This window comes from Tachysurus vachellii, chromosome 5 (assembly GCF_030014155.1).
Source record: "Tachysurus vachellii isolate PV-2020 chromosome 5, HZAU_Pvac_v1, whole genome shotgun sequence".
In the NCBI taxonomy this organism is placed as follows: domain Eukaryota; kingdom Metazoa; phylum Chordata; class Actinopteri; order Siluriformes; family Bagridae; genus Tachysurus; species Tachysurus vachellii.
The window spans coordinates 3,665,810-3,680,000 of NC_083464.1; the positions used below are offsets into that span (position 1 = coordinate 3,665,810).

General features: G+C 43.7%; 1 protein-coding gene across 2 annotated transcripts in view; it reads right to left on the minus strand.

Annotated features, from left to right (window-relative positions):
• Window positions 1–1,185: 1,185 nt before the first annotated feature.
• The window catches only part of galnt11 (UDP-N-acetyl-alpha-D-galactosamine:polypeptide N-acetylgalactosaminyltransferase 11 (GalNAc-T11)), a 19,880-nt gene continuing 6,874 nt past the window's right edge, over window positions 1,186–14,191 (minus strand). For both annotated transcript variants that reach the window (XM_060869536.1, XM_060869537.1), the window contains 8 exons: window positions 13,686–13,811; window positions 13,152–13,392; window positions 11,463–11,580; window positions 10,027–10,179; window positions 7,622–7,840; window positions 5,430–5,534; window positions 3,936–4,073; window positions 1,186–3,329 (listed from right to left, as the gene is read on the minus strand). In XM_060869536.1, the coding sequence (XP_060725519.1) occupies window positions 3,198–3,329; window positions 3,936–4,073; window positions 5,430–5,534; window positions 7,622–7,840; window positions 10,027–10,179; window positions 11,463–11,580; window positions 13,152–13,392; window positions 13,686–13,811 (1,232 nt within the window). In that variant the 3' untranslated portion in view covers window positions 1,186–3,197. The remainder of the gene's footprint in view (window positions 3,330–3,935; window positions 4,074–5,429; window positions 5,535–7,621; window positions 7,841–10,026; window positions 10,180–11,462; window positions 11,581–13,151; window positions 13,393–13,685; window positions 13,812–14,191) is intronic.

The following is a 14,191-nucleotide window of genomic DNA, read 5'->3' on the forward strand; positions in this document are numbered from 1 at the left end:
CATGTGTTAGTGCAGACCAGATGGTGTGGACAAATATTGACAGCTTCCTCAGCTGAACGCTTCTCCCTGTGGGATCGTTTACAAGACGTGTACATACAGGGATTTCAGACCATCATGAAAAGTTCCTCTAAGGAGTAATTACTGCTGGTACAGCATCGCAGGACGAGATAATCTGCCAGTAAAGTCATACTCTGAACTGTACTAATTAGTGACTGATGATGAAGAGTGAGTGGAGAAGTCGATCTAGTAGAGGAACGTATCCATGGTGGACCAGTTCCCACTGCACATCTCCTAAACTTGTTCAATTCAAATAAATTCGTTTTTTTTCTGTCCTCAAAGACCACATGGAGTTGGAATCTTCTCTTCGAAAGTCTGAAACCTTCATGAAGTGAAACACACCTGGAGCTGATACAATCTCTGGATGTCTCAGGATGAGTAGAAAAAGAGAAGCAAGTGGAGAATAATTAGCATAGCTGCTCTTTATAATATTAATCAGCGTTAGATGATAATGTGCATGCGATCAGATCTACCAGAGTTCCTGAGTTTTGTGATCACAAAGAGCGTGAAGCATCGTAATGTTCGACACGAGTGTAGATCAGGGCTTAATGGAACTTTCTGCAGGCTTCGATTATTTCACATCACACTCTATGGGATCTTTATACGCTCTAAAATCTGAGCTTGAGGGAATAAAGACAATTCTTTTGTCAGGTAGCATGTTTGTAGGGGTCTATTTCACGGCCTCCTATTGGTGGATTGTAGACGAGCGTCTAAAAAAGACGAGCGCTCACGGTTCTCTTATGACCTGAGATTTATGTTCTTAAAAACAACAGTAAAATTGTACAATATAACTCAGTGAATTGAATAAAACATCATCTGATAATCCAACGAGTGAGCCAGTGAACAGAGGGTTATCACACTGCTGCCCCCTGGAGGCTAAAGGTGACACGACCACCTGTTGGATTTGTTTCACTTATTATTAATAACTTGTGGTGAAATTGAGCTGCAAAAAACATGACTATCATATCAATATAAAATTTTGTCTTTCATTAAAAAAAACAAAAAACATTTCTACTTCTTTTTAGTGTTACATTTGTTAATCAAAATGCTCATTTTAATTCAATAAAATTTTTTACACAGTACTTTTAACAAAGGCAGAATTTACAGAAATATATTAAATTCCAGATATAAAGGATCACATTTTGATTTTATTTAATTGGTACCAACAGAACAGAGGATATGAAAACAGCACTTCATAATTCAAATCAAACCGTTTACTTTCACAGCATAATAAAAACAAAAAATATATAAGACTGACCATACCTACATAGTAGAAGTGTGCTCAGGACTGTTTATAACCCCACTGTGTGTATTTTAGACTTTATAGCCTCATGTAATATTTTTAATGAATCTGCTTGGTTCTGTGACCAGCAACGAAAAGAAATCAGACTTTTACATCAACTTTTCCCCCCTCAGTCCTGACATACTTCAGACTTCAGCTGCTGTCATCTCTACATGACTGGTTGTGTCTGTGGTTTAACCCTAGGCTTGTGCGATGTAATGACAATCATCCCTATGACATCCTCTGACATTTATGCTTCTTATATTAACACTATTATTACCAGACCTGCTGACTTTTAACCATTCACTTATAGAAATATACCCAAAAGATGTTTTCTTAAGATAAACCAGTAGATGAATCAGATCTGAAATGATTCCTATCTGAAATGATTCCTATGAATCATATGTGTAATGATTCCTATCTGAAATGAATGATATTTATGATTTGTATCTGAAATGAATCATATTTGTAATGATTCCTATCTGAAATTAATCATATTTATGATTTGTATCGGAATCATATTTGTAATGATTCCTATCTGAAAAGAATCATATTTATGATTTGTATCTGAAATGAATCATATTTGTAACGATTCCTATCTGAAATGAATCATATTTGTATTGATTCATGACGCTGTATCCTCCATCATCTCACCCAAATTCTGTTATGGTAAAATAGATACTGTTTAGAGATTATTAACAAGAAATAAAATCAAATTAAAATCTAATCTGATTTTACAGGAGTTTACTAGAAAAATGGATTAAATTGTTTTTTTTTGCTCATATAATTTGATGAGCAGATGAATAGAGGAAATGTCAGTCATTAAACGAGTAATTTTACTGCTCAAAACTTCAAATATTTTTTAGTTTGCTGCAATTCCTGACTGCACAAATGCTTTTATTATTTTATTATACAACACCATTCTGCAAGGCATAAGGTTTCCCCCCCCCCCAAACCTTCAGAGGAAAAAACAAACCAGTAAAAAATGCACCATCGCACAAGCCTAGCCTGACCTGCATTTCTTTTTGACCTTTATCAATTTCTAACAGCACTCTAAAGACCTAAAGAATAATTCTGTACTGCAATAAAAATAAAAAAAATCAAATGAAACAGAACTCAGATGTTTAACACCACTGTTACTCCTTTTCCTATGCTTCAAAGAAAATAAACGATGAAGCAAAAAGCCCCCTCGGTAGAATTGAAATTAATATCAAAGTACACAAATCTAAACAAAAATCGTACAGATCAGTACGGTGAGTCGATCCACGATAACGTCTAGGTTTACATTTCTGAATTGTCTCTGCAAAAATCACTGTGCAAACAGGTTAAGATTTCATCAAGCTGCTTAAAATTATAAATAAAAAAAGGACTTCCAATGAAGTTGTAGAATACGGAGAGAGAGAGAGAGAGAGAGAGAGAGGGGGAGAGGGTGAGAGAGAGAGGGGGGAGAGGGAGGGAGAGAAAGAGAGAGGGGGGAGGGAGAGGGTGAGAAAGAGAGAGAGGGGGAGGGGGGGGAGAGAAAGGGAGGAGAGGGGGAGGGAGAGAGAGGGTGAGAGAGAGAGGGGGGGAGAGGGTGAGAGAGCGAGAGAGGGAGGGAGAGAAAGAGAGAGGGGGAGAGGGAGAGAAAGAGAGAGGGGAGAGGGAGAGAGAGGGGGAGAGGGAGAGAGAGGGGGAGAGGGAGAGAGAGAGGGGGGGAGAAAGGGAGAGAGAGAGAGAGACACGTCTCAAAAGAGTGAACACTTGACTGTACGAGCTCATTGTTGTGATTATCTGAAATCTGCTCTTTCAGCCATATTGATGATGGAATATGTGCTGCGTGCTCATTGGTCAGTTTTTCTGCCCCTTATCAGCTTTTAGTTCATCCCTCTAGCTGCCACCGCTGACCCTCTGTGCCGTCGCAGATCGCCATGGCAACATAACCCTTATGGCTGAGTGGGTCGAGGACGGCCAGGCACTGACCGACTGACACCTGGTACAGACGACTGTTCTTCTGCAAAGGTAAGAGGGAAGAGAGGAGACGTTTAAGGTTTATTTTATTTACACATCTGTTCATATCTCTCTCTCTCTCTCTCTCTCTCTCTCTCTCTCTTTCTCTGTGTAAACCTCAAACATGTGAAGCAACATCCAGAAAACAAGGCAGTTGTTTTAATCTACTTAAAAAAGTTACTTTAGCTACTTAAGCTCTAATTTTGTTTACTTGGGACTCGCCCCAGACACGAGAGCTGAAGTGTGATGTCATAATACAGGGGGCGGGGCTTATTTCAGTCACATACCCCCACCAAGTCTACACTAGTCTGAGAAATTCAGGATGTTTTAATTATTAAATTTGCTTTCTAGGTTTATTCTGAGCAGCAACACAGAGCGTCGACATTAAGCTTCAGGACAGGACTTTCTCTGTAATATGACAAGCTCACACTGGAGACTCCTTCCTTTAGAACACTGAACACATATTTTAACTGATCTGATTATTCTGCATGTTAATATGTAAATAATTTAGAGTAAATTTTACACTGAGGAGATGTATGTGTACTGTTCTGAAAAGCAAGAACAGAACGTCTACAATGACAGAAACGGACAGGAAGCGAGGAAGCCTCACCCCGAGACTCCACTGCTGAGAGCCGCCCGAGCCGTGACACTTCATGAGGCGAGGAGGATCGGACGAGCGAATCTCTGACATGTCCAGACACAGCAAGCCGGCCAGGATCAGCTCATGCTCCTCATCATACGTCCACTCCTGTATGTACAGACACACAGACACGCGCACACACACAGACAGACATGCACACACGCATGCACAGACAGAAGCACGCAGACAGACATGCATGCATAGAGACACACAGACAGACAGACACGCAAGCAGAGACAGACAAGCATGCACACAGACGCACGCACGCACGCACACAGACACACACGCACAAACAGACAGACACGCATGCACAGACAGACAGACAGACACGCACGCACAGACAGCCACGCACGCACCGACAGACAGACAGACAGAAAGACAGACAGAAAGACACGCACAGACAGACAGACAGACACGCACGCACGCACACAGACGCACGCACGCACGCACACAGACGCACGCACGCACGCACACAGACGCACGCACGCACACAGACGCACGCACGCACGCACACGGACGCACACACACAGAGACAGACACACGCGCGCAACACAGACAGACACGCACACAGACAGACAGACAGACAGAAAGACACTCACAGACAGACAGACAGACAGACAGACAGACACGCACGCACACAGACGCACGCACGCACACGGACGCACGCACACACATGGACGCACACACACAGAGACAGACACACGCGCGCAACACAGACAGACACGCACACAGACAGACAGACAGACAGACAGACACGCACGCACAGACATGCACGCACACAGACAGACAGACATGCACAATAATCACTGAATAAGAACAAGACTACTTCATAGTCATAATGCACTAAACCAAGTCAGTAAAAAATAAATGAAAAACTTATAATAAAAAAATAAATACAAAAAATACTTAAATTGTGTAGCACATATATGGTTTACAGAGAGGAAGGTCATGACGAAAAGACAGAGAGAGAGAAACAGAGTGTGTGCTGTGGCTTGTGTGTCGTCTCGGCGCAGCTGCTGCGTGACTCACTCTGCTTTTTAAACCCCCCAGAAAATGGAGTCTGAAACCAGATGGTCTAAGCAGCAGAGGCTCCGAAACGCAATTTATAAAGCAGAGGAATAACGAAGAAAATTTTAAATTAAAAATAGTGTTACAGGTGAGGACAGAGCTGCAGTGTGGAAGCCACACGAGAAAATAGAATTGTTTTCTCTAGAATATATATATATATATATATATATATATATATATATATATATATATATATATATATATATATATATATATATATTAATATATATTTACATTTTAGGGAAATGAAGAATAGCAGTGATGAAGAAAACTGTGAAGCCAGCTTCTTCTCCCGTGTGTGTGTGTGTGTGTGTGTGTGTGTGTGTGTGTGTGTGTGTGTGTGTGTGTGTGTATGTTCGTGTCCATTTTTACTGATTTTATTAATTGAACGTGTACCTGTTCAGGGTCCTGAGGATCGCAGGGTCTCACCACGACAGTGCCGCCTTTCTGACTGGGACGCCCCTGAGCCACCAAACACTTCTCAGCCAGCAGGTTTCGCAGCTAAAGGACACAAAAACAGGAATTAAAAATCAGCAGAGAGAAATATTTACTCAGCTGGTGATTTGTACAGAGAGCAGGAACTCATGAAACTCAGGATGTGCAGGAGTATCGGAGAAGAGTTTACGAGTGTGAGACGACATGAGCAAGAAACCTGGAGAGGAACCAGACTGAAAAGGGAAGCACATCCTCTCACCTGGGTGACACCAGAGAGTGAGATAATAAATCATCCACAGTCATGTCTATATGTGACAGTGGGCATTTACACATGGACTCGTTTTGTCTCGCAGTCTGAGGTTACCAGAATATCCATCATTAACCTTGACAGAGATCACACTGTACACACCGGACACAGCAAGAGCATCTGAGAGATTTCTACTGACATCCAGCCATCCGTACATCTTCCAGTGGGCTGGACTCATGTTTAACACCAGAAATCTCCTTTTAAAGGAATATTCTGGACCGCTTTACACAAACGTATCTATAAACGTGGGCAAAAGGACATGAGCCGTAGCTCCATCGTTTTCTCTCTTAGACTCGGGCGAATATCAAAGAGTCGAATTTCAGACAGAAATCGACTCCATGGAGCTGATCGCTGATTCGGTTAAACTGTTCCTGAACGGCCTCACGTCTCCAGTGAACTAAAAGTGAATTAAACTCTCTCTGGAGCTCTGTTTGTGTGTGTGTGTGTGTGTGTGAGAGAGATAGCGAGAGAGAGAGAGTTAGAGAGAAGGAGAGAAAGAGAGGGAGCGAGCAAGGGAAAGAGCAAGAGAGAGCAAGACACACACACACACACACACACACACACACACACACACACACACACACACACACACACACACACACACACACACACACACACACACACACACACAGGACTTTATTGTAGCGAGAACTCCCACAAACTGAAAGCTCTGTTTCAGCTTATTCATTTGTGAGGCCTGAAAATCCTTGAAATGGCCTGAAACACGTTTTCAATAGTGTTTGTGGCGAGTGCTCATTATCCTGACAAGCCTTTACAAGTAGCAGTGAAGTATTGCGGTGGATTAATGGCCTTTATGTCTTAATTAAGACCAAATCTGACAACTCTCCCTCCTGCTGATTTACTCAGTGGAAAAATACAGGTCAGTAGCCATGAATCAGCATCGATACAGCACAGACACGCTAGACCACACTGCCCCCTGCTGGAGCTGCCTGCTAACTGCACTTTAAATGAAAGGCTTCTACTGGAGGACAAAAACACAGCAGATATAATGTTTACTGTATTCAGGAAAAAAAAAAAAATCCAAGATGCGCATCAATAAATATGGACAAGAAACTAACAAAACTAACTATTTTAGAACAATGTTTTGTAGAACATTTAAACACTAGCACTTTTTTAAAAAATGATTTTTCTCTTCTCTGTGAAATGGAGCATTAGAGGTGAAGGTGAACAGGTGCCTCGTCTGAGACACATGAACTCCTGCGTCTCAGGGCAACGTCAGACGCTAGTGATTGGCTAGCATTGCTGTGATTGACAGGAGATAGAGTAAGCCCCTCCCACTGAGAGAGCACAAATCTCCAGGTAACAGCCACAGCAACATGCCACGTTTACGTTAGCGTCTGGATTTGACGTCTGTTTGAAAATTCTGAATCGGATGAAATTCTGTTTTCCTCAGAGACATTTTTTTTGTATGCAGTTAGAAGTTTGGCCTTATTTTCTTTTACCTGAATAAATTTCATTATTCTCCTCAGAAACATCTCTGAGACCTAAGAAAGTAATTTAATTTAATTTCAGTGTAGAAGGAAGGCTGTGCATATCACCATAGAAAGGTCCCTGAATCGTTAATCTTATGGATTATTAACATTATCTATTTATATATAAAAATATTAAAAGTAAAATATAAGCCCAATCATTTAGGAAAAGTGACCCGCCTGTCAATCATGGGGTTTTGGGGGTGTGGCTCTGAAGAGCTAAGGAGGAGAGAGCAGGTTCACAAACACAACACAGTTTAGAGACGAGAGAGGAGACAAAGCTCAGTTCTTTGTACTGTAGAGCCTTTTTATTTCTCGTATGTGTGTGTGGTAGAGAGCAGTGCCAAGTCTCTTACCCGGCCCCGTTGCAGCACTTTGGGCCTCTTGACACCACGGTTAAAGAAGACAGGAGGCTGTGCTTTATTCTGAGGTGAAGACAGCTGCATTTCTGGGTAAACCTGATCAAGATACCATTTAAAGGTGTGACACTGCAGGCGCTTGCGCAGGGCCACACGGTCACTGATGTCCCCGAAGTCACGGTTTCTGAGCTCAGGGCGCAGAGCAAAGTACTGCTCCTGTTGAGACACACACACACACACACACACACACACACACACACACACACACACACACACACACACACACACACACACACACACACACACACACACACACACACACACACACACACAAACCCCTGTGTGACTGTGTGTTTTTCTTTTTTAATTCAGCAGAAATAAGTATCACGATCCTCGAGTCCTGATAAGCTTTACTTGGAAACCGTCCTTCTCAAAGCAATCAGTTAACTAACTAACTAACTAACTAACAGTGCTTGACTGGTGCTATAAGTGATTGTGTGCTAACGGGATCTTAACAAATGCAGGTAAAATGAAGAAAAAAATTATAATTAAAAAAAAGATAAATGATTTAATCATAATTAAACTTACTGAATGACAAAACATGAACTACAATTATACATCATAGAGAGAATCACAGACTGCTTAATAGATGGATGGAAAGATTAGGATGGGCAGAGACAGTTAGAGAGAGAGAGAGAGAGAGCGAGAGAGAGAGAGAGAGAGAGAGAGAGAGAGAGAGAGAGAGAGAGAGAGAGAAACGGACACAGAGAGAGAGAGAGAGAAAGAGAGGGACACAGAGAGAGAGAGAGAGAGAGAGAGAGAGAGAGAGAGAGAGAGAGAGAGAGAGAGAGAGAGAGAGAGAGAGAGAAACGGACACAGAGAGAGAGAGAGAGAGAGACGGAGACAGAGCGAGAGAGAGGAAGGGAGAGAGAGAGAGAGAAACGGACACAGAGAGAGAGAGAGAGAGAGAGACGGAGACAGAGCGAGAGAGAGGAAGGGAGAGAGAGAGAGAGAGAGAGAGAGAGAGAGAGAGAGAGAGAGAGAGAAATGGACACAGAAAGAGAGAGACGTTGACAGAGAGAGAGAGAGAGAGAGAGAGAGAGAGAGAGAGAGAGAGAAATGGACACAGAAAGAGAGAGAGAGACGAGAGAGAGAGAAACGGACACAGAGAGAAAGAGAGAGAGAGAGAGAGAGAGAGAGAGAGAGAGAGAGAGAGAGAGAGAAACGGACACAGAGAGAGAGAGAGAGAGAGAGAGACGGAGACAGAGCGAGAGAGAGGAAGGGAGAGAGAGAGAGAGAAACGGACACAGAGAGAGAGAGAGAGAGAGAGACGGAGACAGAGCGAGAGAGAGGAAGGGAGAGAGAGAGAGAGAGAGAGAGAGAGAGAGAGAGAGAGAGAGAGAGAGAGAAATGGACACAGAAAGAGAGAGACGTTGACAGAGCAAGAGAGAGAGAGAGAGAGAGAGAGAGAGAGAAACGGACACAGAAAGAGAGAGAGACGAGAGAGAGAGAAACGGACACAGAGAGAGAGAGAGAGAGATGGAGACAGAGCGAGAGAGAGGAAGGGAGAGAGGGAGAGAGAGAGAGAGAGAGAGAGAGAGAGAAATGGACACAGAAAGAGAGAGAGAGACGGAGACAGAGCGAGAGAGAGGAAGGGAGAGAGAGAGAGAGAGAGAGAGAGAGAGAGAGCAAGAGAGAGAGAGCGAGAGAGAGAGAGCGAGAGAGAGAGAGAGAGAGCGAGAGAGCGAGAGAGCGAGAGAGAGAGAGAGAGAGAGAGAGAGAGAGACTAATAGGTAGACAAATACAGAGAGACAGATCTTACTTTAATGTTAGTGTTAATAATGGCACAACTGTGAATGCAGGTCATATGTGCACAGACAACCTGCAAGCTTACACACACACACACACACACACACACACACACACACACACAACACACTACACACACACTCACACACACACACAGATCTTTTGTGGAGGCTTCATTCACATTCATCCACATTCACTCTGGGTGAAAATGAATCATTTGAATCATAACTGACTCACTGAAATGTGCAGAATGAAGGAATCATTCTGGTGAAATGAATCAGTTTCTAATGGCAGTAAAGCCGTAAGCAACGCTACACAGTGTGGACATACAGCCCAGGCAGGAGTTTAAATGAGACCTGATTTAAACATCTAACGTAGGTGTGAGAAACCAGCCACATGGCTCTCTTATGAGTTTAATCAGAGGAGTCAGTGTGGAGACATTTTGTATTTTATTGTCCATCTTGGGATTTGTAACACAATTAAAAAAAAAGATCCTATTTGGCTAATAACTTAAATAGGTTGTGTAACACACCAAGTCCAGTGTGCTGTCTTATAACGGACATTAACCTCATTAACCTCAGTCTCTCTCTCACCTTGTACTCGTCCATCCAGACGTGGGCCAGGCGCAGGGAATTCCGTGCCATCGTGTCCTGTCCTCCCGGTGAGCCGTACGGTCGCCGCTTACGGAAAATGTGGCCCACTCTGGAGCAGGGCATGATCAGGAGCTGACCTCCACACATCCAGATCTAACACACACACGATCACAATACAGTACGACATCACCGGTTACCATGGTTACAGATATTCTGACGCACTATAAGTGAAGAATAAAACTGTTAACATTGTACTTTAAGTTTATAGCTACATTTAACGTTGTAGATCATCCAGCTCCAGTTGTTTTTTCTCTTAGAGTTAAAAAAATAAAATTAAAACACAGCTTATCGTGTTAAAGAAAAACCCCAAAGAAGCACCGACTCCTCTGTCCTAAAAGACGTCAGATAGCTTTACCCATGACTGGTACATAGTGTTGACACTAGAGACTCCTTTGGTAAATGTTAAATAAACATTTTACTGAAAACATCAACTGACCAATCAGAAGCCAGAATCCAATAGCGTGCACACACACACACACCACATACACGCACACCACACACATACTAATGAATATTTCCTGTTAAAAACAAACAATGAGACAACAAAATCCCCTTAAACTCTCCAGGTTAAATCATTTCTATTAATAATCCTGGAAATTTGCACTGCGGCTCTCCAAACAGCCGTCACGAGCAAAATCTCACCCTGTGTGTTATATTTCAACTAAAGAGCCAATTTGGACTGACTGAGTGGGCGACTGTTTAATCAAACGAGCCAAAACGCAAACAAACTAGAGAATTTCAGCTTCTGATGACTGTCTGGCAGCCGAACACTGTGTCTGCTAGTGTATGTGTGTATGTATGTGTGCGTGTATGTGTGCGTGTATGTGCGCGTGTATGTGCGCGTGTATGTGCGCGTGTATGTGCGCGTGTATGTGCGCGTGTATGTGCGCGTGTATGTGCGCGTGTATGTGCGCGTGTATGTGCGCGTGTATGTGCGCGTGTGCGTGCATGTGTGCGTGTGCCTGTGTGTAAGTGTGCGTGTATGTGTGCGTGTGCGTGTATGTGCGCGTGTGCCTGTGTGTGTGTATGTGTGTGTGCGTGTATGTGTGTGTATGTGTGCGTGTATGTGTGTGTGTATGTGTGCGTGTATGTGTGCGTGTATGTGTGCGTGTGCCTGTGTGTAAGTGTGCGTGTATGTGTGCGTGTGCGTGTATGTGCGCGTGTGCATGTGTGTGTGCGTGTATGTGTGCGTGTATGTGTGCGTGTATGTGCGCGTGTATGTGCGCGTGTGCCTGTGTGTAAGTGTGCGTGTATGTGTGCGTATGCGTGTATGTGCGCGTGTATGTGTGCGTGTGCCTGTGTAAGTGTGCGTGTGCCTGTGTGTGTGTATGTGTGTGTGTGCGTGTGCCTGTGTGCGTGTTTTTTTAGATCTTTACTCTGAATGAGATCTCCAGGTTTTCTCCTCCCCAGATGTCCATGCCGCTGTCGTACTGTCCGAGCTCGTTGAAGTATTCTCGGTCCATTGCGAACAGACCCCCGGCCATTGTAGGTGACCTGCAGAAGACGGAGTCGGAGGTCAACACACAGAGTGAATAAACACCGCTCCGCTCTGGAGACGTCTACTCCCGGCCTCTAACAGACATGTGCTCGGAGCGAGGTAGAGAGATTAAAATCGAGAATGTACTCGTTTATGCATATATACAGTGCATATATATACACATATATTCACTCCCTGTCCCTTTTCCCTATTTTGTTGCATTACAACCTGTAATTTAAATGGATTCGTTTTCAGATGATTTACATTTGATTAAAGATGTACAGATGTGCCACCCCAACACTTGTGTGTTTAGGGTTTACTGTCCTGCCGGGAGCTGATTCTCCATCACAGTCTCATCTCTTGGGCAGACTGAAATAGGTTTTATTGAAAGATTGCCCTGTATTTAGCACCATCCATCAATCCTTTAGTTCTGACCAGTTTCCCAGACGCTGCTGATGAAAACCACCCCTACACCATGACACTGCTAACACCATGCTTCACTGTTGGGATGGTGTTCTGGGGGTGATGAGGTGTTGGGTTTGTGCCAGACGTAGCATTTTCTTTTACTCCCAAAAAGCTAGATTTTCGCCTCGTCTGACCACAGTAACGTCTTCCAGATGTTTAGGGAGTCTCCCACGTGTTTTGGGAAACTAAAGACGTTCTATCTTGATTTTTTCTTTAAGCACAGGCTTACTCTTGGCCACTCTACTATAAAGCCCAGCTCTGTGGAGTGTACGGCTAATAGTGGTCCTATGGACAGACCCTCCAGTCTTTGCTGTGAAGCTCTCCAGCTCCTTCAGGGTTATAGTTGGTCTTTTGGATACTTCTCAAATGAATGCCCTCCTTGGTCGGTCTGTGAGTTTTGGTGGGCAAGCCTCTCCTGGCAAGTTTACCGTGGTGCCATATTACTTCCTCTGTGCTATGGTGGATTTAATGGTGCTTCGTAGGATATTGAAAGTTTTGGATTTTTTTTGTAACCAAACCGAATTTTGGCCCTGGACTGTTTGGAGAGCTCCTTGGTCTTCATCACGCTGCTTGCTTAATGCTGCCTTTTGCTCAGTGGTGTTCCAGACTTTTCCGAGCAGGTAAGTATGTAAGCTGAGATGATGTGACATTTAGACTGCAGACAGGTGGCTTAATTTAACTAATTATGTCTTCTTAAGGTAAGCTTTAGCACCAGAACTTATTTAGGAGACAAATGCAGACACCAATTTTCATTTTTTTCCCCTTTCACTTCATTAACTTGGAGTATTTTGCATAGATCCACTAAATGAAAGCCGATTAAAAGGATGTAATGCAACAAAATAGTATAAAGACAAAGGGGGTGAATACTTTTGCAAGGCACTGTACATACATACAGTAAAATACAGTATATAGATAAACACCTCCTACAGCCTGTGTTGAAAGCTTCAAATATCACTTCAGAGATATGGAGCTGGAGCAGATTTGCTGTATTACGTCCTAAGCAGAATTACATAACGCTTGATCTCGGGCACGATCGGCAGATGAACTGAACTAGCCAGGCAGCTAACTCAGACCAGTGGTGGAGATTTTCTCTCTCAAACAGCCAGGTGGTTGGTGCTGGTACCTGATGGCGCCGCTGGGGTTGTTGAGCTCTGATACAGGAACAGGATCCCATTTAAAGTGCAGCCCCCAGTTAAAGCCCCCCCTGACGATGGGAGAGGGGCTGTAGAGCAGCGTGTCTGCGCTGATGATGTCAATGACGGGACACACCACTGTGCGCCGGTTTTCTTTAATCGGGCTCAGCAACGGCTGCAGCCACGCCTCGTTCACCTCACAGTGACTGTCCAGGAACACCAAGACCTCACCTGAGAGAGAGAGAGAGAGAGAGAGAGAGGGAGAGAGAGAGAGAGAGAGAGAGAGAGAGAGAGAGAGAGAGAGAGAGAGAGAGAGAGAGAGGGAGAGAGCGAGCGAGGGGGGGAGAGAGCGAGAGGGGGAGGAAAAGCAAGAGAGACGGAGAGGGGGAGAGAGAGAGAAAGAAACATAGCCAAACAACAATTGATTTAGACAAGAAAATGAGAGACATGTGCACAGGTTATAAAATGTTGTGTAACAGTACATCCTTATACACACACACACACACACACACATACACACACACCTGTAGCATGAGAGGCTCCGATCATCCTTCCCCTGATCAGTCCTTCTCTCCTCTTATTGCGCACCAACTTCACTTTGTCTGGCAGGTTACTGTGTAAGTACACATCCAAATCCTGCTTCAGGTCATCTACACACACACACACACACACACACACACACAGTTAATGAAATGTGCTTGCGTTTCAGCAGGCTTTAACCAACAGTCACTTTACCCAGCCCTACTCTCTAGCCATCCATTTATCCATCCTATCTAATCCATTTATCTATCTCCATCTGTCCATCCCATCCATCCATTTCATTCTGACAGACAAACAAATCATTCATTTCAAACATACCTCACCTGATTTAATTTGGATCAGATGTTCAGTCACTAAAACCTGTTTAGAAGCCCAGACGTTATTTCTGTATAAACACCCGACTGCTTGGCGACGTACCGAGCAGACGGGCATCAGATAAACGAGGGCACAGAAACAAGCCTACACCATTACACTCACTCAGACGTCTACA